This window comes from Callorhinus ursinus, unplaced genomic scaffold (genome assembly GCF_003265705.2).
Source record: "Callorhinus ursinus isolate GAN/ISIS: 27379988/994484 unplaced genomic scaffold, GSC_fseal_2.0 scaffold15, whole genome shotgun sequence".
Lineage (NCBI taxonomy): Eukaryota > Metazoa > Chordata > Mammalia > Carnivora > Otariidae > Callorhinus > Callorhinus ursinus.
Genome location: NW_027397077.1, coordinates 8,397,989 through 8,421,917, shown reverse-complemented (window position 1 = coordinate 8,421,917; position 23,929 = coordinate 8,397,989). Strand labels below are relative to the sequence as shown.

The 23,929-nt window shown below is 43.0% G+C and overlaps 2 protein-coding genes across 3 annotated transcripts; both read right to left on the bottom strand.

Moving 5' to 3' along the window:
- Positions 1–4,068: 4,068 nt before the first annotated feature.
- IQCF2 (IQ motif containing F2) lies at positions 4,069–5,621 on the bottom strand. Its single transcript, XM_025885596.2, has 3 exons — positions 5,559–5,621; positions 5,305–5,382; positions 4,069–4,507 (listed from the first exon to the last, which is right to left on the bottom strand). The coding sequence occupies exons 1-3, from the start codon at positions 5,574–5,576 to the stop codon at positions 4,130–4,132; spliced, it is 474 nt and encodes a 157-aa protein (XP_025741381.1). The 5' UTR covers positions 5,577–5,621; the 3' UTR covers positions 4,069–4,129.
- A 5,206-nt stretch (positions 5,622–10,827) lies between these two features.
- LOC112834004 (IQ domain-containing protein F3) lies at positions 10,828–19,265 on the bottom strand. Of its 2 annotated transcripts, XM_025885445.2 has the most exons (4): positions 19,180–19,262; positions 18,969–19,013; positions 12,300–12,434; positions 10,828–11,281 (listed from the first exon to the last, which is right to left on the bottom strand). In XM_025885445.2, exons 1-4 carry the CDS (start codon positions 19,195–19,197, stop codon positions 10,847–10,849), a joined length of 633 nt encoding a protein of 210 aa, XP_025741230.1. In that variant the 5' UTR covers positions 19,198–19,262; the 3' UTR covers positions 10,828–10,846. The 2 variants fall into 2 exon arrangements, with proteins under 2 accessions (XP_025741230.1, XP_025741231.1); XM_025885446.2 differs by lacking the exons at positions 10,828–11,281; positions 12,300–12,434 and adding an exon at positions 17,758–18,207 and having other exon boundaries at positions 19,180–19,265.
- Between the last annotated feature and the right edge of the window lie 4,664 nt (positions 19,266–23,929).

Genomic DNA, 23,929 nt, shown 5'->3' with positions numbered 1-23,929 from the left:
TTTAAAGATTTTATTTATTTATTCATGAGAGACAGAGAGAGAGAGGCAGAGGGAGAAGCAGGCTCCCAAGGAGCAGGGAGCCCGATGCGGGACTCGATCCCAGCATCCTGGGATCATGACCTGAGCCGAAGGCAGACGCTCAACCATCTGAGCCACCCAGGCGCCCCAAAACCATATACTTGATGAAATCATATACTTGATGGATGAATTCTACCAACCATTTAAAGCCAATTCTTCTCAAATGTTTCCAATTATTGCCAATACCAATGTCAAGGAGTTTTTCTTCTATGCTTTCTTCTTGAAGTTTACAGTTTCAGGTCTTATGTTTAGGTCTTTAATCCATTTTGAGTTTATTCTTGTATATGGTGAAGACAAAAGTCCAATTTCATTCTTTTGCATGTGGATATCCAGTTTTCCCATCATTTATTGAAGAGACCATTCTTTACCCATTGTGTATTCCTGGCTCCCTTGTCAAACATTGACCATATGTGTGTGGGTTTATTATCGGGCTCTCTATTCTGTGCCATCAGTCTATGTGTCTGTTTTTATGTCAGTACCATATTGTTCTGAGTACTATAGCTTTGTAATATGAGTTGAAACCAGGAAGTGTGATGCCTCCAGTTTTGTTCTTTTTTTCTCTCAAGATTACGTTGGCTATTGAGGATCATTTGTGGCTAGATACAAATTTTAGAATTGTTTTTTCGATTTCTGTGAAAAATGCCATTGGAATTATGATGGGGATTGCACTGACTCTATAGATCACTTTGTGTAGTGTGGACGTTTTAACAATATTAACTCTTCTTAATCATGAACATGGCATATGTTTCCATTTATTTGTCTCTTCTTCAGTTTCTCTCATCAGGAAGGTGAATCAGGCCTGCTTCCACCCACAAATGAGAAATTGGTGGGTTCTGCTGCTACCACTTCTGAGGACAACTTGGGCACTGCTGCTGGCTAATGTGGGTTGTGGAGAGGGTAGATAAGCCTGGGTTCCACTATCACTGCTATGGGCAGATCGTGTCTGCTGCTACCAGTGGGTATGGAGCATGGGATGGATTGACCTATCCAGGTACTAGTGTCATTACTGCAGTCAGTTTAGCCTGTCGTTGCCATTAGGTATGCATTTCCCTGCATAGTTTCTTCCGGGCTATAGAGAGCAGGTTTTCTTGTTTTTGTTTTGTTTTCCCTCTACCAGTAAGTGGTTGTGGATTGCAGACATTTCTGGTGTCCAGTCTGAGATATATGATAGACAGAAAGATAACCGAGGGAATTCATCATGGTGTACATTTTAAAATCCTGAGGTTCCTAGCTTATACACTTTCTTCTTTCCACATTTCAGAGTCCTTTTATGATTTTCTATTGAATTATTTTCAGACTATTTAGTTTCTATGTAGAGGGGAGAGGAAGGGAAAAGTGAGTTGAAACCATCTTATGCCAGAATGGGAAGCTCCTACATCTAGGTTTTTAACCAAATAAATAAAATAAAGTGCAAAACTTAGATTCATACAAAAAAGTACACAAGTATACATAGCATATTCATTTGTAATCACCAAAAACTACAAACAACTCCAAGAACCTTCAACTGCCAACCAAGAATACTATACCTAGCAATGATGTCCTTTTCACATCCATACAGTGGATTGCTACTAAGCAATAAAAAAAATGAATCCCTACAACACCATATAGAATTCTCAAATGCATTATGCTAAGTGAAAGAAACCAGATTCAAAAGGCAACAAACTTTTACTCATTCTATATGAAATTCTTGTAAAAGTAAAATAATAGAGACAGAGTACAGACCAGTGGTTGCTAGGGTCTGGTGGTGGAGTAGTGGTTGACTTCAAAAGGGCACAGGGGAATTATGCTTTATGTATTTTGAAGCTCAGTTATTGGGTGCATATACATAGTTTATGGTATTAAGGAATTATTGTGAATGTTGAAAGAAGTAATAATATTGAGGTTATATTTTTTTACAAAGTTCTCATTTATTAAACATATATTAAAGTATTTATGGATTAAATGGTGGGATTTTTGTAGTTTGCCTTTTTACAAAATTATGTATTACAATAAGGAGGAAGTAGTTAACTTTGTAGCCTGATGTAGAGAGGATGCATAAGGTAAAAACAGAGAAATAGTCATTGGATTTGGCCAGTTGGGATATTGGTAATGTTGATCAGTGCAGTCTCTGTGGAGTGAGAGTGATAGAGCCTGACTGGAATGGGTTGAAGAGAAAATGGTAGAAAAAGAAGTGGAAACAGCAACAACATGTCTTGCTATGAAGAGAAACAAAAATCTGGAACAGAAATTGATCAAGGGCATATATTGTTAAAGATGGGAGAGGTAGACACTGATAATTTGGATAGCGGGGTTTGAATGCAGGATCAAATACCTTGAGATGATAGCAGGGTAGTGGAGGGGTTGGGCTTTGATGGAATGAAAGACCATTTATTTCAACTGAAGAGAAGGCAGCAATTATGGTCCAGATGGAGGTGGGTTGGACAATGTGGTGGTAGGAAGATTGGGGTCCAGTCTGCTCCCATTTCTTCAGTTAAATGTGTGGTGACATCACCAACTTCAAGGGGAGAAAAAATAAAATTGGACATTTGGAAAAGAGGTGATATGGATATTCAACTCAGAAAATGGAAATGCAAGCATATCAGAGAAATGTATTGGGAAATTTGTCCAGTAGAGATTTGCAGTCATGAATATAAACTGAGACCATGCCTCAAGGTTGTTTATTTTGCTCCAGCCATGCTCGCTTTTCTGTAGGTACAGAGCAGGTAGATGGTTGAGTTCACCCCATGCATGTTTGCACAGAGAGGGCTAAGAGAAGTCAAGTTGTGCAGGCAGAGATTACAATGATTAACCAGAGAATCTAAGCTGGGTAAAGAAAGATGCAAGGACATGACAGGGATGATGGCTGTAAAAACTAAAAAGGTAGGGTCAATAGATTAGAAGACCTCATCTGAAGAAACATTCTATTGAGAGTATTTAAAAGGTGAACTGGAAGGAGAGAATAAAGTAATTAGAAAATGGAACAGTAGGAAAAGCAATCTGGGCAAGAGAACAGTTATTCGCACTGGTGAGGTCTATAGCCACACTGTCTAATGGAATAGCCATTATCCACGTGTGCCCATTTAAACTTAAATTAAATTAAAGATTCAATTCTTTAAAGTTGCACTAGGCACATTTCAAGTGCTTCACAACCATATGTGGCTAGTGACTACTACATTGGACCGCACAGATACAGCACATTTCTATCATCACAGAAAGTTCTATTGAATCGCATTGCTTTAGTATGACTATGGGAATGAGTGGCTTTAGTATGACTATGGGAGTGAGAATGGGAGGCAAAATAATTTATTAGAGATAAGGAGATTGATGGGACTATCCGGCCAATGATAAAATCACCAAAAATGGAGATAAGAGTAAGGATGGGATACTATCAGAGGGAGCCCTGTTTGTATTGCAGCCCTTAGGGAGAAGGGTTCGGGTAAGGATATTGTGGAGACAGAGTTGGAGTACCACGAACTCCTGTTTTCCATTAGTTCTCAGGGTCATCACCTGCTTATCAGCATGCCCAGATGTACCTAACACTAAGACCAGCCTCTTGTCCTTCACCTGGAGCTGCATTGCACTGCTTCCAGGAGAGTCAGGCAAATGTTGGCATTTTCTCTAGGGGCTTGTCAAAGATACCTTGTCTGAGGTATCCCCACCAACTCCCAACCCCAGACTGACAGAGAACAATCTCAGCATCTCTTCTCATGTGCAGAGGTGCTCAGAGTCTTCAGGAAGATGCAGCCCACCTATTTTCAGATCCCCAGGTAAGAAAAAAGGAATGGGACTGGGAATGGGAACTGAGACTTCTGGCTCTGTCATATATCAGGATAGACTAGGACCTCAGTTTCCGTTTTGACAATTGAGTAAATAGCATATGGTCATCGTGATTTCAGAATGGGGTCCATGGGCACAAGGGGAAAACCTCACTGAAGTTCCTTCCCAGGAGGAAGAGGAGGTAGCATGGCCTAAGACCCAACATTTCCATTAGCTAGGGGAGAACATGAGACATACCACACCAGGTTAGATCTTTACTGGGGACAGGAGACACAGTGCCCGTTTTTGACAGCCCTTAGGAGTTGATGATCTCAATGTGGAACTGTAGGTGAGTGGCTGTGACTACACAGTGGCCCCGGAGGAGAGCACAGGTATAACAGTTGTGGCATTCCCAGTGGCATTGGATGACATGGATGGCGTTGAGCACCTGACAGTATCGCCAGTGGATACGCCACATACGGACCAAAGACTGGATCTTGACCACTGCCCTCACTGTATTTGCGTAGGTAACCAGGGCTTCCCTTCGCTTCTTCTGCAGCAGGCTCTCCAAGGTCTGCCTCCACCAGCGCTGAATGATCCAGGCCCTGAGGGCTGCATGCAGCAATGTTCGACGTACCAGGGTGCCACGCCACCAGGCCTGAATCTCTGTGGCTGCTTTTGTTTCTAAACTTTTCTGGGTGGAGATAAGAGAGACCACTCAGGGAACTTCCTGCCATCAACTTCCAAGATCTTCCTGGAAGGGGCCCAGATTTTCCTAACCATTATCACTTCTTTGGAGAGTTCAGGGGAGTTCGGACACTGCCTAGGAGCCAGAAGACCTGGGTCGGGAGCCCTCCGCTGTCACCATGGGCAGATCACCCTGTTCTCAGAGTTGCATCATCCTCCTGACTATCTCACAAGTGTATGGATAAAGGGAAAACCTTTAGTAGCTAGGAGGGTGCATTAGGGATGTGGAGGACTTTGTTAGTCATGCTCTACCTCTTCAGTGCTTATTGGGTTTGGGAGGTTTGGCCTCATAATGCCTTTGCCTGGTATTCTCTGCTAATTCTAGTCCCAAACCATTGTTGGTTGATTTCTCTCTGCCACACAATGTACTTCAATACTGTGGTGGGTTTTCAGCACCCTCATCCCATTTTCTGCTCCAGCCCATATTTTGAACAACACCCTCATCCCATTTTCCACTCGGTCCATATTTTGAACATTGTACTCTCTAATTCAGAGTCCTCACATTCTCACCTCCCAGCCCTATTCATTTCTTGATGGCTTTCATTCTCTCCATTCACTTTTCATGCCACAGTCTGAGACAAAGAGATCCCATGTAGAGAAGGGAGTGGAGGAAAAAATGAGCCAATATTGAGTTGACACCTGATTATTTTAGACTCTGGGTCCATAAAAAGCACAATTCCACAGCCTCATGACACAGACATAAATGTTCTGGATATCTCTTAACAACATGGAGATTTTACCCACCTTGAGTTTCTGCTTCTTCCTCTTCAATTCAATTACTTCCTCATCTTCAATTACAATTACAATTAAATTGCCATGAGTCTGTCATCAGAATTAAATGGGAAATGAATGGATGAGGTAAGTCTGTTGTTTCTCTTTAAGGCTCTGTGCTCAGATACCCCCTGCTTCAGCATCCCTTCTTTTCCCAAGACCTGTGAAGTCCCAGGTGATTTCCACCCACTCCTATCTTGCCTAGTAAATCTGGCCATGTCTCTTACACAAAATCGGATCCCCATGGCTTGTCTCTAGATGGTTCATTAGCCTTGATTTCTCTACTTCCCAAAGTCTGGCATGAGTAAAATGAGGGGGACAGCTATGAGTTCACAACTGCATTATGACATAAAGATTAGGATATCTACCACAGAGTTGAGTCTTCCTCAGAAAAAACCTCCATGGGAATTTTTACTGCCTGTCTACTTCCCCCTGATATGTCAGAGATGTACCAGAGCTCAGAGTGGAAAGATAGGGCACTTGAAATACCAGGGCTCTTGGGCACCTGGGTGGCTCAGTTGGTTAAGCGACTGCCTTCGGCTCAGGTCATGATCCTGGAGTCCCGGGATCGAGTCCCGCATCAGGATCCCTGCTCAGCGGGGAGTCTGCTTCTCCCTCTGACCCTCTTCCCTCTCGTGCTCTCTATCTTTCATTCTCTCTCTCTCTCTCAAATATATAAATAAAATCATTAAAAAAAAAAGAAAGAAATACCAGGGCTCTCCTCCAGTAAGCCCATCCACATCGCTCCTCATTATCAGTCACACAGGAGAGTAGGAGGGACCATGGCAATGTATCTCCTTATAGCTCTCCAGTATCTTCTCAGACTTACATTTCCTGTCTTCCCCTGACTCAGGTTTCAGTACCTCAATACACCATAGGAAACTAGAAAGAGAGAGAACAGATGAATCTAGAAAGCAGCAAAAGAGAGATAAAAATGTAAATTAAATAGAAAATTTAAAAGGTGGTATTTTTGAAAAGACCAGTACTAAAGATAAATGCTCCATGAACCTGGGTGATGGAGAAAGAGAAAAAAATGGAATGAGACAGGCAAAACAATCACAAGGAGATTTAAATAAATATAAGAATATCATGGTAATAAATTTGAAAACTAAGAGGAAATGATTTCCTAACAAAATGTAAATTATCAAAATTAATTGAAGAAATATGTAAAACTTGATAAATTGAGAAGGCTATTAAAGATCCACCATAAATAAGGCACCAAGACCAGGTAGATTCATATCCAAACTCTAAAATACTTTACAAATTCAGATATATCCAATTTGACAAATATTCAAGCCTATTAGACAGAGATTTCCATTAAGCATTTCATAGTGTCAGTGTTAGTTCCCTGAAAAGTCCTGCTAGGATTTTCACTGTAAGCACAATGATTTGGGGAAGAAAGGCTATCTTCTGATACTAAGTTCCTTCTAAGACCATAGACTATTCCTCTCTGCTTAAGAATTCTTTTATGTCTTTCTATAGTGTTTTAAAAATTTTCTCTATAAAGGTCTTTTTTTAAAACATTTCAATTTTGAGTAATCTCTACACCCAATGTGGAACTCGAACTCACAACCTTGAGATTGAGAGTCACATGCTCCACCAACTGAGCCAGCCAGGCACCCCTGTAAAGGTCTTTTTGAGATATAATTTATATTCTATAAAGGTCACTATTTAAAACTGTACAATCCAATAATTTTTAGTATATTCATAAAGTTGTGCAACTTTATCACTACTATCTGATTTGAGAACATTTTCATAAACCCCCAAGTAAGCCTCATACCCATTAGCAGTCAATCTCCATTCTTCCTTAACCCAATCTCTGAAAACCACTGATCTACTTCATGTCCTTATAGATTTGACTATTTTGGATATTTCATATGATTTGAATCACACAATAAATGGCTTTCTGTGTCTGGCTTCTTTTGCTTAGTATAGTGTTTTCAAGGTCCACTCATGTTGTAGCATGTCAGTATTTCATTCCTTTCCATGGCCATATAATATTCCATTGAGTGTATATACTACTTTTTTTAATCCATTCATCAGTTAATGGACATTTGAGTTGTGTCTACTTTTTGACTATTTTGAATAATATAGTTATAAATATTGATGTACAAGTTTTTGTATGGGCATACGTTTTCAATTCTCTTGGGTATGTACTTAGGAGTGGAATTGTTAGGTCATATGGCAAGTTGTTTTTCCCTAAAAACAAAACAAAACACATGCATTTCTCCATTCCCCCACCTGCCTCTTGCAGCCATCAATCTTTTCTCTGTATCTATGAGCTTATCTTTTGTTGTTTTTGTTTTTTTTTTTTAGATTCTATATAAGAGAAATCATATGATATTTGTCTTTCTTTGACTTATTTCACTTAGTATAAGTGAATCCTTGAGGTTCATCCATGGTGTTGCAAATAACAAGATTTCATTATTTTTTATGGCTAAGTAACTTTCCATTGTACATACCACAATTTCTTTATCCATTCATCCATTGATGGACACTTAGGTTGTTTTCATGTCTTGGCTATTGTTGCAATGAATATGGGGGGGTGCATATATCTTTTCAAATTCGTGTTTTTGTTTTCTTCAGATAAATACCCAGAAGTGGAATTGCTAGATAGTATGATAGTTCTATTTCTAATTTTTTGGGGAAACACCATAATGTTTTCCATAGTGGCAGCACCAATTTATATGCCACCAACAGTACACAAGAGTTCCCTTTTCCCTGCATCCTCACCAACTTATTTCTTGTCCTTTTTTTTTTTTTTTAAATCATAGCCATTCTATGGCTAGGTGTGAGGTTATATCTCATTGTGTGTGTATTTTTTTAAAAAGATTTTATTTATTTATTCCAGAGAGAAAGTGATCAAGTGAATGGGGAATGAGCAGAGGGAGAGGGACAAGCAGACTCCACATTGCAGAGGACCCTGAGATCATAACCTGAGCCGAAAGCAAGAGTCTGATGCTGAACCAACTGAGCCACCCAGGCCCCCCTCTTGTTGTGGTTTTGATTTGTGTTTCCCTGATGACTAATGATATTGAACATATTTTCATGTACCTGTTGGCCATCTGTATGTGTTCTTTGGAAAAATGTCTGTTAGTTCTTCTGCCCATTTTTAAGTTGGATTGTTTGATTTTTTTTCTATTGAGTTGTATGTGTTCTTTATATATTTTGGATATTAACCCCTTATCAGATATACGATTTGCAATTATTTTCTCCCATCAGTAGGTTGCCTTTTTATTTTATTGATGGTTTCCTTTGCTGTGCAGAAGACCTTTAGTTTTAAGTAATCTCACTTGTTTATTTTTGTTTTTATTGCTTTTACTTTTGGTGTCAGATTAAAAGAATCATCACTAAGACCTATGTTAAGGAGCTTACCACCTATGTTTCCTTCTAGGAGCTTTATGATTTCAGGTTTCAAGTCTTTAATCCACTTTGAGTTAATTTTTGTGCATGATATATAAATGATGGGCCAGTATCATTCTTTTGCATGCGGCTGTCTAATTTTTCCAACATCATTTATCAAAGAGACTGTCCTTTCCACATTGTATATCCTTGATTCCTTTGTTGTAAATTAATTGACCATGTGTATATGATTTTATTTCTGAGATTTTTATTATGGTACTTTGACCTGTGTGTCCCTTTTTATGCCAGTACCATACTGTTTTAATTACTATAGATTTATAATATAGTTTGAAATCAGGGAGTGTGATGTCTCCAGTTTTGTTCTTCTTTCTCATGACTACTTTGGCTTTTCAGGGTCTTTTGTGATTCTACACTAATTTTATGACGGTTATTTTCTATTTCTGGAAAAATACCATTGGAGTTTTGATAAGGATTGTATTGAAATCTGTAGATTGCTTTGGGTAGTATGGAAAAAAAGTATATATATATATATATTTAAAACATATTTTTTATCCATTCAACTATCGCTGGACACTTGAGCAGCTACTATGTCTTTTTGAATTAGTGTTTTTGTTTTCTTTTGGTAAATACCCAGTAGTGAAATTACTGGATCATATGGTATTTCTATTTATTTTTTGAGTAACCTCCATATTGTTTTCCACAATGGTTGGACCAATTTACATTCCTATAACCAATGCATAAGGGTTCCTTTTTCTCTGCATCCATGCCAGAAGGCAAGAGTAAGAAAAAAGCTTTTCCCATGGCCTTTGCTGGAGTGGGAAAGGCAAACCAGGATAGGGTAAACAGTTTAGGTCTGGCTGGTTTGAGTATTTTCTGTGGTCTCTAAGCTATATAGATGCCTCGTACTTGGCTTGGGATGATTAAGGCAGAGGTATATAGCCTTCTGGTGGTGTACAGGACAAAGAGAGAGGAAGTATGGCCCTGAGCTGGTTCGTTTGCCGATGAAAGGCATGTTCTGGGATGAGTCCTTTGCTATCTCTAAGAACTGGCTGGCCCTGGGAGGGGCAGTCTCTCCCAACCCAGAAAGGGATTTTTTTTAAGGTTGACAAAATGGCCTAATATGCAGAACTTAAAATATATACATATATATATAATAACATATTGGAAAGGGAGAGAGAGGGAGAAGCAGAGAGAACCTACCGACCTAGGTTCTGGGAACAGCGCTGAACCCAGAGTACTTGCTCTCCTGGAGCTCGCCCTCTAGTGGGGGCAACAGAAAATAGAAAATAAGATAAGCTTGGGTAGTGACTGGGACTTTGAAAAGGATAAGCTTGGGTAGTGACTGGGACTTTGAAAACAGGAAAACAGAGTCAGGTAGTCAGGGGCAACAGAAAATAGAAAACAAGATAAGCTTGGGTAGTGACTGGGACTTTGACTGAGGATAAGCTTGGGTAGTGACTGGGACTTTGAAAACAGGAAAACAGAGTCAGGTAGTAGAACATACAGTAGGGGGTGGGGAAACCACTTTAATAAGGTGGTCAAAGAAGGTCTCCCTGAGGAGGGAGCATGGAGCAGAGACACGTGAGTGGAGGGGAGCTCCATCTGGAAAGGTTATCTAAGGAGAGGAGGCAGCAAGTGCAAAGTTCTGAGATGAGAGTGTGGGCGGGGAGTGGGGGGAAGATCTGAAGAGCAGGGTAGCCAGGAGGGACATGGAGAGGGTGACACGGCCAGGGCCAGATCATGCAGGCTTATGGAGACCCAGGAGGGCTTTTGGAATTGTTTTAAATTTAATGGGAAGACACTGAAGAATGAAGAGCATCAGGTGACGCAACCTCCATGTGCCACAACCACAGGGGGCGCCATGTACGTGGACCACATTGTGAAGGAGTGTCCCTGGAGTTGGCTGAGTGGGCGGCCCTGCAACCCCAACTCTCTTACCCATGGCAGACATTGCTCATCAATTACAGGCCCCACTCATCCAGCACAGAATTCTTCTCCACCAGGGACCCCAGATGACCTCAGCCAATTCCTCAGAGCTGAGCGTGCCAGGCCCAGTCTCTGCCAACATTTTCCCTGACTCTGCTGACGCAGGGACCTCTGGGGCTGGTCTGACAGAGACCCAGTGACACAGAGTGGGAGCAGACCCGATCAGTTAGTTCTTTATTGGGAAGGGGATGCTGTCTGTAATCTGACACATCTGTGACCCCAGAGAGATCTCAAGTTCAAGTCCCAGATGGGTTGCTGTGAGGTCGTAGTTGCCATGGAAAAAGCCACGGGAATGGCAATTATGCCAGCGCCAATAGATCTGGATGATGCGGACAGCATGGAGCAAATTCCAGTAACGAAGGCGTATGCGCCACATGCGGACCAAGGACTGCAGCTTGACCACTGCCCATTCTTGCTGTGCATAAAACTCTAGGGTCCCTCGCCGTCTGTCCTCCAGCAGCTTTGCTAGCGTCACCTTCCACCAGTGCTGAATGATACATGCTCTGAGTGCTGCGTGTAGCAAGGTCCTGCGCACCAGAGTACCCCGCCACCATGCCTGGATCTTTATGGCTTTCTGCTCTTGGTCAGGGCGCTTCGTTTTCTTTGGGGGGAGAGGTTGCAAAGATAAAGAAGGGATTCTCAGGGACCATTCCCCACCCACCTCAGCTCCAGGGCATGCCAAGAAGGGCTTCCTCAGAAGTTCAGGAGCACTGGGCAGGGACCCAGTAGACCAGATATGTGTCCTGTCTCTGCCCCTCTCTCTTAATGCACCTGGACACATCACATTGTCCCCTGAGGCTCAGGCTCCTCATCTGTAAAATGGAGCATTCTGGCACTAGCTATCCCGCCATTACATGGACCTGGTTGACCTGTCTGGAACAAGCATGCCATGAATCATGTTCCACCTGGGCCTGGCCACCTACCTGGGCTGCATAGTCTTTCCCTCCACCACCGCCCCCCACCCCGCACCGAGACGGCTGGAGAAGCAGCATCCTTTGTTTGCTTTCATGCCTGACTCCAGCTCAACCCACAACCTGCTGTGTCCCTCTGTCAAGTCACAGTATTAGAAGTTTCTCTGCTCCACACAGTGTGGAGTCCTTCTCATTTAGCTCTCACTTTCACTTCTTTGTGTTCTCACATCTTAAACTTCAGTTAGCACGCATGCATGCACACATGTGTCTGCATGCGCACACACACAGTTCTAGACTCGGCTTTCCCTGTATGTGGCAATGCCTTCCCCAAACACAGCCTCACTGCCCCACTCCCCATCTTGGCATGGTCTGATCTCCCCTTGTCAGGGGTTCCCCTCCCTACAACCAAGTCTCTGTGCCTCAGTTACCCACCTTTCTCTTACTGAGAAGGAACTCGGGGGAGAGGATAACCAAAGATAAACCAGAATGTCCCAGGCCAACCATTCATCCTGATTGGCCTGGGACATTCTGGTTTATGCTTATTGTTCCCTGAGCAATCACTCAGAGCCCAGTCTTTTACTCACAAATGGAACCTGGTTCAGATGACAGATTCCAGGATCATGCTATGCTATGGGGCACAGAGAAGACAACCTATCACTCTTTGCAAATAGGAGTCACCCTCAACTTTGAGGGTCTCCATTGACCTACCTTTGGTGGAGGGGGTGGAGTTGGAAGTAGAGGCTCTTCTTTCTTTTTCTCTTTCTCTTTCCCTTTCCCTTTCTCTTTCTTCTCTTTTTCTTTCAGCACTGTGGTTTCATCTGGATCCTTCTTAATGATTTCATCCTTACGTAATTAGAGTTTAGAAGGGAAAGATATCAGTAAGGGTTCTCTGTACAACTGTGTGCCAAGTCCACCACACACTCCTGCCTTGCCCGGAGATCCTAGATATAGGACTTGCAACCTGAGTTAACTGTGGAAATCCACCTTCCCCTCCCTGCAACTTTGGGTGGCTCTCACTTATACAACATCAAATTCCCATGGCTTGGATATAGATGGTTCAAATACCCTCAGGTCTGCAATCCCCTAAATTCCCCATAGTTAAGAACTCAATTGTCCCATCACTTTCGGGCCTGCACTCTTCCTTGAGACCCATACAATTTTTTGCCGATATCAGTAGTTTGTTCCTTTTTACTGCTGAGTAGTAGATATACCACAGTTTGATTAACCATTCACCCATTTGGGTTATGTCCACTTTTTTTTGGCTATTATTCTACTATGAAATTTTTGTAGAAGTTTTTGTTTTTGTTTTCAGTTTTCTTGGATACATACTTAAGAGTGGAATTGCTGGGTCTTATGGTAATTCTATATTTAGCTCTTGAGAGACCAACAAACTGTTTCCACATCAGCCATCCCATTTTACATTCCTAAGAGCAACGTGTGTAAGATCCAGTTTCTCCAATCCTACTATCTGCTATATTTCAGATATTAGCATATTGCAGAGAGGCAGTCAACTGCATTTGCTGATGTGAATGGGGATGGATAAAGATAAGTAAAAGGGAGGGTTCAGAAAGGAACTTTAATCAAATAGATTTGGTGAATGGTCAAGGCACAAGGAGAAGCAATTTTTGGATAAAATCATGAAATTGGGGAATGAGAATCCTGTTTCTGCCACATTATGTTTGAAAACACTGGGTGTTATACCCAACTAATGGATCATTGAACGCTCCATCAAAAAACTAATGATGTACTATATGTTGGCTAAGTGAATTTAAATTAAAAAAATAACAAAAAGAAAGAAAGAAAAAACCTGTTAGACATCAAAGCAAGATGTCAAGTAGGAAGCCATACCTTGGGTATGGAATTCAAAGGAGGTATCAAGGATAGTGATATAGATTTGAGTGTCATCAGGATATAGCAGATATTTAAGACCATGTGACTGGATGATGTTATCTGGGAATACAGATTAAAAGAGACTAAAATAAGTTCTTTTTAAAGATTTTATTCATTTATTTGTCAGAGAGAGACACAGCAAGAGAGGGAACACAAGCAGGGGGAGCGGGAGAGGGAGAAGCAGGCTTCCCGCCGAGCAGGGAGCCTGATGCGGGGCTCGATCCCAGGACCCTAGGGTCATGACCTGAGCCGAAGACAGATGCTTAATGACTGAGCCACCCAGGCACCCCGAGACTAAAAGAAGTTTTAAGACTGAGCCTCTCGTAGGTTAGATGCTCATCAATGAAGAAGCCATTGATAAGATTAAGAAAAAGCAGCCAGTGAAGAACACCAGAAGAGCAAAGTGGAGGGGGTGGCTTTGGATGGAGCAAAGAAAAGTCATTTCTTTTATTCTTTTTTTTTTAAAGATTTTATTTACCTATTTTATTTTAGAGAGAGAGCCTGAGTGAGCAGGGGGAGGGGCAGAGAGGGAGAGAGAGAATCTCAAGCAGAGTTCATGCTGAGTGTGGAGCCTAATGTGGGGCTTGATATCATGACCCTGAGATCATGACCTGAGCTGAAACCAAGAGTCAAACACTTAACCAACTGAGCCACTCAAAAGCCCTAATTAGTCAGCTTTTAAAAGGAGGGAAATTCTGACACACACTACAACACGGATGAGCCATGACAATATTACGCTCTGGTAAAGAAGCCAGTTACAAAATACTGTATTTTGGTTCTACTTTTATGAGAGACCTAGAGTATTCACATTCAGAGATACAGAAAGGAGAAGCATGGCTGCCTGTGGTGGTGTGGGGAGATTTGGGGAGGTATGGGGAGACTGTTTAGTGGGTGCAGTGTGTCAGTTTGGGGAGATGAAAAAGTGCTTGAGATGGATAGTGATGATGATTAAACAACAATTTGAATAGACTTAGTTACACCACAGAACTGTACACTTAAACATTGTTACAATGGTAAATTTCATGTTATGTGCATCTTACTGCAATTTTTTTGTCCTTTATTTTTTTATTATTAACATGTAATGTATTTGTTTCAGGGGTACAGGTCTGTGATTCATCAGTCTTACACAATACACAGCGCTCACCACAACACATACCCTCCCCAGTGTCCATCACCCAGCCACCCCATCCCTCCCACCCCCTTCTGCTCCAGCAACCCTCGGTTTTGTTTCCTGAGATTAAGAGTCTCTTATGGTTTGTCTCCCTCTCCGGTTTCTTCTTGTTTCATTTTTCCTCTCTTCCCCTATGATCCTCTGCCTTGTTTTTCAAATTCCACATATCAGTGAGATCATATGATAATTGCCTTTCTCTGATTGACTTATTTTGCTTAGCATAATACCCTCTAGTTCTAGTTCTAGAGCAAAAGGCAATATTTCTTTTTTTGATGGCTGCATAATATTCCATTGTATATATATACACCACATCTTCTTTATCCATTCATCAAAGACAACTCATTTTAACTCAAGGAGCGTGCGATGCTCCTGAAGCCAAATAGAGAGTGTTTCAAGTAAGATAGAGTGGTCAACCTGTAGTCTGATGCAGAGAGAGGGCAGAGGACAGAGAATTCACCATCGTCATGTAAACAAGTTAGTTGGTGATTTTAGATGGTGTAGTTTTTATTGTTTAACCAAGTACCCAAAACATAAAGGCTTAAAACAATAACCATTTACAGAGCTCATAGTTCTGTGGAGTAACAATGGGCTAGCCTCATCTGGGTGATTCTTTTCTCAGCTGGGCCCACTCAAAAATATGTGTTCAGTTGGCAGGTGTGATGGAGGCTGGTGGTGTAAGATGGCCTCATCAGAGATGGCTCATCTCTGTCCCATGTTGTGTCTAATGCTACAGCAGTAGTCTCCTTGCTCACATAGTGGATGATTGTTCAAGACCTCTTAAAGTCTAAGCTTGCAACTGGCACAATATCACTTTCACTGCATACTGTTGGCCAAAGAAAGTCACAAGGGAAGCCTAGATACAAAAGGAGGTTAAGTAACCTCTGTTTCTTAATTGATAAACTTATAAAATCACATTGCAAAGGAGCATGGATACAAGGAGGGAAGTAACATTGGTCATTTTTGCAAACAATCTTTCTCAATCAATACTTTTGACCTGTGAAGTTTCTGTGGGGCGGGGGGGAAGGGCAGCCCAATTGAAGTGAGTTTAGGAGAGAATGGGAGGAGAGAAAGGAGAGACAGTGACCTGTTTTGCTATGAGGAGATGAAAAGAACCAGAACAGGACCTAGTCAAGAATAGGCACTGCCACATGCGAACCCAAGGAGTTTTTAATGGTGGAGAACACTGTATGCTGATGGAAATGATCTGGTGAAAAGGTAGAAACGGATTTAGAGAAACAAATGAAATTACAGAAACACATCATTGCAAAGGCAAGAGGTGATAGTGGGCAAAAGAAAAGGAAGAGCACCAGAAGAGCAATGTGTTGGGGGTGTGGCTTTGGATGGTGCAAAGACAACTCATTTCAACTCAAGGAAGGCAACAGGTGTGGTACGAATGGCACTGAGATGGGGGATGAGACGGTAGGGAGATAGGGGGCCAGTCCACTGCCATTTTCTCAGTTCAGTGTACAGTAACTTCATCATTTGAGGTCAAAAGGAAAGAGGAAGAACTGCCTCTTTGAGGAGAGAAGAAAGAGTGTGAAGTCTTCAGGTCAAAAAGCAAATTTACAGAGAAGTGTTTTGAGAAGTAAGTCTGCCCATCTGTGGTCCTGAATATGAACAAAAACCATGCAATATGGTGATTTGTTTTTCTTTAAGGAAATTTAATTCTTCTGGTGCAGGATGAAGTAGGTGAAGGATTGGGTTCATACAGAGGTGGAAAGAGGGCCAACGGGGGTAAAACTGTCGGAGAATCCTCAACAGAGAATGGAATCCGAGCTGGGCACAAGGGCAGTACAACGCTGGTAAGGTCAGTCTTTGGGAAGTCCTAATTAGAACTAAAGAAACATTTGTATCGATGCATAAGAATCAGTGATTCTAACACAGAGGTTGGCAAACTTTTTCTGTAAAGGGCCAGATAGTATTTTAGGATTGATGTCAATACAGTCCCTGTCACAACCACTCAACTGCAGGCCATAGTTTTCTGACCTTTGCCCTAAAGCATAGAAAGCAAAAGTCAGAGACCAAGATGATTGAAATCAGTATTATAGTGGCTGTGGTCAGTTATGACAAGAACCAGGGCAATGCCACCCAAAGTATGGTGAGCATTTGTTACCACTGAGATTAAGTACAAAGCTTGAGATGAGGCACTTAGAAATTTGTATATCAAATTGAAATAGCAGTTTTATGTGTGTTTGGTCTAACCATTAAAAACAAGCCTTATACTCTGTATACCTTTTCTACTTATTTTTTTCATAATTCATTTTTATTGTTTTACAAAAGAATTTGGTCTATGATGGATTGGACATTTTAAAAATAATGCTGCTACCTTACAGGCAATTATATGGGTGAGTGATTCAGGTAGAATGGAAGTGAAAATCACTGGAGGTGAGAGGCAAGGGGCTTGAGCTGCCATCTAGACAATGTTGAAGTCACTAAGAGTGGTAGCACACATAGGGTGGCAATGATATCAGTGGGAGCCCTATGTGTGTTTCAGCACCATGCAGAAGCTTGTCCTGAGGGTGGAGGCAGAGCTGAGTTTCCTTAGCATCGTAATATATGCTATTTCCCAAAGAAAACAATATCCAGGTCAGCACAAAACTTGCAGAACCTCGGGCCCAGTCATCACTAAGGCCAGCCTCCTATGCATTCTCTGGGCTGTGCAGCTCCCAAGAGAGCCAACCAAATGTCTGACTTAGGTCTGGGGGCTTGCCAAATAGAGAGTCAATGGCTGCGAGCCCCAGCTGGCCTGCAATGGCAGGCTGCCAGAGCATGGATCCAGAGCAATTCTCATAAGAGGAGGTGCCCAGAGTCTTTGGGAATATAAAGCCGTCCCCTCCCACCCCCAGCCAATTGCAAGTTCAGGAGACAAGGATGGTGCCGGGGCTATGGAACCATAGACTTGGTTCTGGATGTGTGACGACAGCCTCGGGTGGCAGCTTCTGATCTGGACAGAGTCAGTGGCATTCAGCCACTGTCAGTCCAAAGCAGGGGCCATAGGCACCGAGGGGTGGGAGTCGGGGGAGAGAGATAGCTGTCTCCCCGCGCAGAAGAGGGCAGCAGTGCTCCTGGGTCTTCATAGTGTGGGAGTCACTGAGACACACAAAACCTGGTCAGACGTTTATTGGGGCAGTGGAGCCAGTTCTCCACCCTATATCACTTTTAGACTGATAGGATTTCAATGTGGAACTCGGGATGGCTGGGAGTGACTTCATACTGTTCCTGTAGAATATCATGGGTCTGGAAGGTGAAGCAGCCCTTTGGGATCTGGAGGATGCAGAGGGCGTTGCACATGTGGCAGTATCGTCGATGGCACTGCCACATGCGAACCCAGGACTGGAGCTTGACAGCCGCCTCCTCCTGGATGACATAGATCTTCAACAGGTCCTGCCGCCGCTTAAGAACCCGCCTCCACAGGAGTGTTCTCCACCAGATCTGAATCATCCAGGCCATGAGGGCAGCCACCAGCAGGGTGCGACGCACCAGGGTGCCCCGCCACCAGGCCTGGATCTTCCCAGCCGCCTTGACTCTTGCTCTGAGGCGTTTTTCACGAAGCCACTAACCAAGCAAAGCAGAGGACTCCATGTGAATTTGTCACAGACAACCGCAAGTCTGGTGTCTGTCACGAAGGAGCTCTGATCTTCTCTTTTAACAACGAGGCTTCCCCCTGGTGGTTCTGGGGACCCAGGAGTCCTGGGTGGGGTTTTGCCTCTACTGTCTTGTCTGTGGCCATAGACACAAGGGCTCATCCTCCGAGTCACAGGGTCCTCATCTACAAAATGGGGATACGCTTGCTCTCTGGTCTTCACAGGTTCGTGGAATCACTGGAAACACTTTCTGATCCAGAAGCCCTGGCATGGGTTTGAGGAACCAAAGGGTCCTCTGAGGATGAACCTCTGCATTTATGGCCTGCATCTCAGCCCAGATCCCCACCTGTGATGTTGCCTCCTGATGCTTCTACGCCATGCCATGGCCCCTTGAGGTCTCGCCCTTACCTCACTTTTTTTGATTTCCACTACTACCTCTCAGTCACCCCCATATCCTTCTAAACCCAGGCCGCTCCTTCTCCAGCTTTCCAGTTCCCACAGCTGTGCCCCAACTTCCAGTGACCTGCCCACATCCTGCTTCCTCACCTCACTGTTGTTTCTCCATGCTTAACACAGCTCATTCAGAACAGGGAGGGAATTTATGGGGACAGGAGAGTAACACTGAGCTGACTCCTCAGCTGTGGGACCAGAGATGGATCCTCCACTTTTAGGGACTCTGTGGCCAGACGATCAGTGATCTGTGGTTCTCTCATGTTCCTGGGCCCCACCTACCTTCAGTTTCTCTTTCTCTAGTGCATCCTTATCTGGACCAGACTTCTGCAATCAGAATATAGGGAGAAAGCATGAGTGAGGACCAGCTTCTGTGCAGAGTTCTCACAGCCCTACCTCCCCATTCTTCCTGAGTCCTTTGAAGTTATCTGGTACTTCCTTCTGCCGTGGGCCAGCTCCCCATCCCCAGGGAGGGGGTGTATGACTGTCTTACACAGCATTTACTGCCCATGGTTTTGGGGCAGTGTTTCTGGTGTTCACACCCCCTCTGGTTGCTGCTCCATTGGTCCTGGCAGAGGCAGGAAGGGTGGGAGAGGAGGAGGTAGCCATGATGTCACAAGGGCAACTATGACCCAGGGACCAGGTTGCCTTCTTCAGGCTCAACGTTGTTGGATAAAGAGGAAACACCTGCCCATTTCCCTTCTGCCAGGGATGGACTAATGTCCTTGATGAAACCACAGCCCCTGTGAGTCTGTCCTGTCCCAAGGGTGACTTCTACTCTGCCCACCCACAGGACCCTCCTGTCATCAACCACTGAGGAGAGAAGCTTCTACATTGCAGAGGAAGGCGTATGGGCTCAGGCTTCTCCCTGTATCCTGCCTTCTCTGCCACCGTGCCCTTCCTCGGTGTGTGGCAAAGTCCTTTTAATGAGGATCACTGTGAGTATGGAGGGTGAGCAGAAGGGGCCAAGGAAGGGTCAGGATGGAGGTAGCCCAGTCAATTTCTACACCTTCCAGCTGTCGTAACCCCCTGTCCTTCTGCAGCTGTTTGGTGCCTAGCAAGCCAATATTATGTTTCTAAAAACAAAACAAGCCCTTTCATTTTGTATCTGAAACTTAGTGGGCTGGGGGAATTTTCTAAACATGAGCCATTATATCAGAGAGTGTCCCCCAATGTAGTCTCCTCTGGTGGTGGCAATGGTCTATTTTAAAGGGTTGCTTAGTTATTCAGGCTTGCTTCCAAGACCAGGGGCCTCTGGCTATCCCCAATGCCATCTCTCGGCCACGTTCACTTCTCTTAACCAATTCTAGATAGCCCCCCTCCAGCCCTCAGTAACATGCTGACGTGGTCTCTTCATTTCAAGGCATCAACTCCCCACCAAAAAAGACAGGATTTGGCTTTCTGCCCCATCCCAAACAACCCCACTGTTTCTCCTTTCATCTTCCCAATTAGGGCACTTGCAATTTAGGTCCCTAGTCACAATTTAGTGTTTATTATCATCATGACTCTGTGAGTTCCACTGACCACGGCGCTCCAGAGCCCACTCTGATTCCCTATCCTTTCCTGCAAAACTTCCTAAAGGCTTTTTATTATGTTTCAATATATACAAGGTTTGACAACAGATAATGAACTCCCTATGTCCTCATGACCCAGCAGAACCTGTTCTCCTCCTCTCTGCTCCACTGCTGAGTTCAGTCACCCCAGCGTTTCCCTACAGCAGACAGCACTGGGAGGAGCATCTTCCTGCGCATCTCCGTGCAGCCCTGGGAAACATTCTCCAAGGGATGCACACTGGTGTGACTTGCTGAATCATGGGACAGGTGGCTCCTCCACACTACTAAATGCTGACAGACTGCTCTCCACAGTGGCAGCACCAGTCCAACCTCTGTCAATCACCTCCTAATTTCTGCTGAACTGAAAGATGTGGAGTGGTGTCACCTTGCTGTTTTAGTTTGCATTTCTGAGTAGGGACTTGAGCAGAGCATGAGTCTTCACAGTGACTAACAGGGCTCCAATCTTGACACAGACCTTTTCTGGCTGTGTGAACTGGAGCAAGTCTTTCAGTGGTGTCTGTTTCTTCCTGGGCAAAGTGGAGAGAGCAACATGGCGCCTCCCTTAAGGAGCTGTTGTGGAAAAGCAAGCAGGTGAAGTCCTTGGAATGGCACCTGGTCCTGGAACGGCTCTGTGTCTTTCACTTCTCAGGATTATTTCATCTTGGCCTCCTGTCACCTATGTGCAATTGCCTGATCTAGTCCTTGGCCTATTTTTCTACTGGAATCCCATCATCCTCTTGTAGGACTTCCTTGGACTGGACTTCCTTTGCTGGACAGAAATGTTGCACATATCTTTTCCCAGACAACCACCTGCCGGCTGACGTTTTTCATGGTGTTGTTCGTTGCACAGATATCATTCTATCCGTGTCCCCCTTTATAATTGTGCTTTTGAAATTTTTTAAACTGCTGCTTTCCCATCCAGGATCACATGTTTTCCTATTACATTCTGGTTTACATCTTACATTGAGGTCTTCAGCAAGTGACAGGAACATGATCCTGTGCACTGTGTCTCCCTCTTTCTTGGATTCAGTCCCTCATTTGGATAGAGCACATGCTATGATAGTTTCCTAAGGAAAGGATGGATATAAATGGATGGAAAAATGGATGGAAAAATGCATGGATATAAATATGTAGAGATTGCAAGCCTGAAAATGACTTTTTTTTACCCTCAAATATGATTGATAGTTTTGCTTAGTGTGGAATACCAGATTGCAAATAGTTTTCCTTCAGAATTTTGAGGAATTTGTTTTACTTTTTTCTAGAGGTCTAATGTTACTCTTATTCCTTTGTCCATGTGATGTGACTTATTTTTTCCTCTTTGGAAGCTTTTAGGATCTTCTCTTTATCCCTGTAGTTTTTAGGATGTTCTGAAATTAATGTTGTTTCAATAAGTAATTATGTAATGAAGGAATACGTGATTCCATATAGGTCTTGGATTTGTGGCTTCATCAGGGTTCAAATCCTACTCCCTAGAAACAACTGTCCTAACATCTCGGAGCCAAACCATCCCAGATCCCTCGTACCCAATAAACATGTTATTCTCAGCCTCTCTGAGATGTCCCCCTCCCCATTCATTGTATGGGGCATGTTAGTTTATAAAATTTATATGATCCAACTCTGGAAAACCTTATTGGGTTTTTTAAAAAATAATTTCTACCAGGGCGCCTGGGTGGCTCAGTCAGTTAAGTGTCTGCCTTCAGCTCAGGTCATGATCCCAGGGTCCTGGAATTGAGCTCTGCATCAGGCTCCCTGTGAGGAGCCTGCTTCTCCCTCTCCACCTGCTGCTCCCCCTGCTTGTGCTATCTTGCTCTTTCTCTCTGTCAAATAAATGAATAAAAGTCTTTAAAAAAATAATAAAAGAAAATTTCTACCTTTCAATTTTCTTAATTTAATATGTATAGAAATCTTACTAGTCAAATCATTGATTGATCCTCTAATTTTCCAATATTTTCTACACTATTTTCTTTTTTTTAAAGATTTATTTATTTATTATTTTTGAGAGAGAGAGCATGAGTTGGGGAGGCGCAGAGGGAGAGTGATGAGCAGACTCCATGCTTAGCATGGAACCCAATGTGGGGTTTGACCTGACAACCCTGAGATCATGACCTGAGCTGAAATCAAGAGTGGGACATTTAACCAACTGAGCCACCCAGGCACCCCTACACTATTTTCTAACTCTGTTTTTTTATTTTACTTTTGGAAGATTTTCTCCATTTTTAAGAGTCTTAACTTTCAAGAGCTCTTTCCTGGCCTCAGACTATTCTCCTTTTATAGCACACTATTCTTGTTTCATTGATCTGTTATCTCTTATTAGGAATATTAGTTATGATTGTTAGTTTGGGTTCTTAAACCTTTTTCTTCTGTTCCCCGTATTGTCTCTATTTCTTTTAATTCCCCTTTTTTTCTATTTCTGTTTTTATCTCCGTCTCTCATGTTGATGATCCTTGTTTGTCTATTCATGAGTATGAGCTTGGCACTAGAATGCCAAAGGGAAGCTCCATGTGCATCCATAGGACTTACTAACTGGCGCCACTCAGTGTGGGTTAATAAGGCAGAGTTGGGTTTTGTTTCAAAGGGGGACCCTAAATATCAGCATTCAATTTTTTTTATTCTTTGGAGCTTGTGGTAGATTGTTTTAGTGGTCCTATATGCATACTTTTTCCTATGGAACTTTGTACTTTCTTCCCATTTGGCAGCATATGCTTTGGCCAGCAGAATAAGGTGAAATGATGATACGCAAATTTGCCTTGGCTTCAAAAGTCTTTGCCAATTTATATTTGCCCTCTTGTACTTCTGCCATTGCCAACAAGGAAGTGCCCAGGCAGCCTGCTGGTATGAAGAGGAGGATGGGAAACACGTGGAGCAGAGCTTCCTCAGCCAAGCTCTCCCACCAAAACACAGCCTGGGGCAACATGCTTACTGTTGTAGGTCACTGACGCTGTGGCGGTTTGCTAGACAGCATTTGCGTAGCAATAATTAACTGATGCCCCAGAGAGGAATCCCAGAACATCCAGTCAGAGAGTAGAATGAAACCTGACTGCAAGCTTCAGGGAGGTGAACTGGCACAGAGGGCTGGAGGCCTCACTGTCCAGCCTACACACTTTCAATTAATCCCTCCATTTTGGTATGGTGGTTCACCTCTCCTCTGCCTTTAACCATGACTGAAATCCCTGAGGCTAGATGCTCTCTCGTTCAACTTATGCAGAAAATAAACCTCTCTTCTGTCAGGGTGGAGGAGGGCTATTGTCCAGCTTTACATAGGAAGGAGGAGAATGGGGTGAAGGGAAAATAACAACAAATTCTTATTTAAATGTTTATTCTTCATTGTAGTTGGTGCCTCAATTCTTAGTAGTTGGTGCCTCAATTACATATTGTTGTTATTATTATAGTCTTGTGGTGTATTTTAATGTGACTTATCATACTCCTACCTTCTAGTCTCTTTTTTCAAAATTGTCTTGACTGTGGACATTTAGTCAATGTGATTTTTTTTTTTGTATCAGTTTGTCAAATTCCCAAAAACTCCTGATGATATTTTTATAGGAATTGAATTTAACTTACAGATAAACTTGGACATAACTGACAACTTTACAATGGTAAGTCATTCTATCAATAACTATATGGTATATTTCTCCTTTTATTTGGTTTCCTTGTACATCCTTTGAGCTGTGGACAGAAGCGGCATGTGTAACT

Coding starts and splice junctions, on each gene's coding strand:
- LOC112834004 (XM_025885445.2), bottom strand. Junction 12,435..18,968: donor TAGAGAAAGAGAAACTGAAG/GTAGGTGGGGCC, acceptor TAATTACGTAAG/GATGAAATCATTAAGAAGGA. Junction 11,282..12,299: donor CTCCACCCCCTCCACCAAAG/GTAGGTCAATGG, acceptor CTCCCCCCAAAG/AAAACGAAGCGCCCTGACCA.
- IQCF2 (XM_025885596.2), bottom strand. Junction 4,508..5,304: donor GGAAGAAGCAGAAACTCAAG/GTGGGTAAAATC, acceptor ATCTCCACCCAG/AAAAGTTTAGAAACAAAAGC.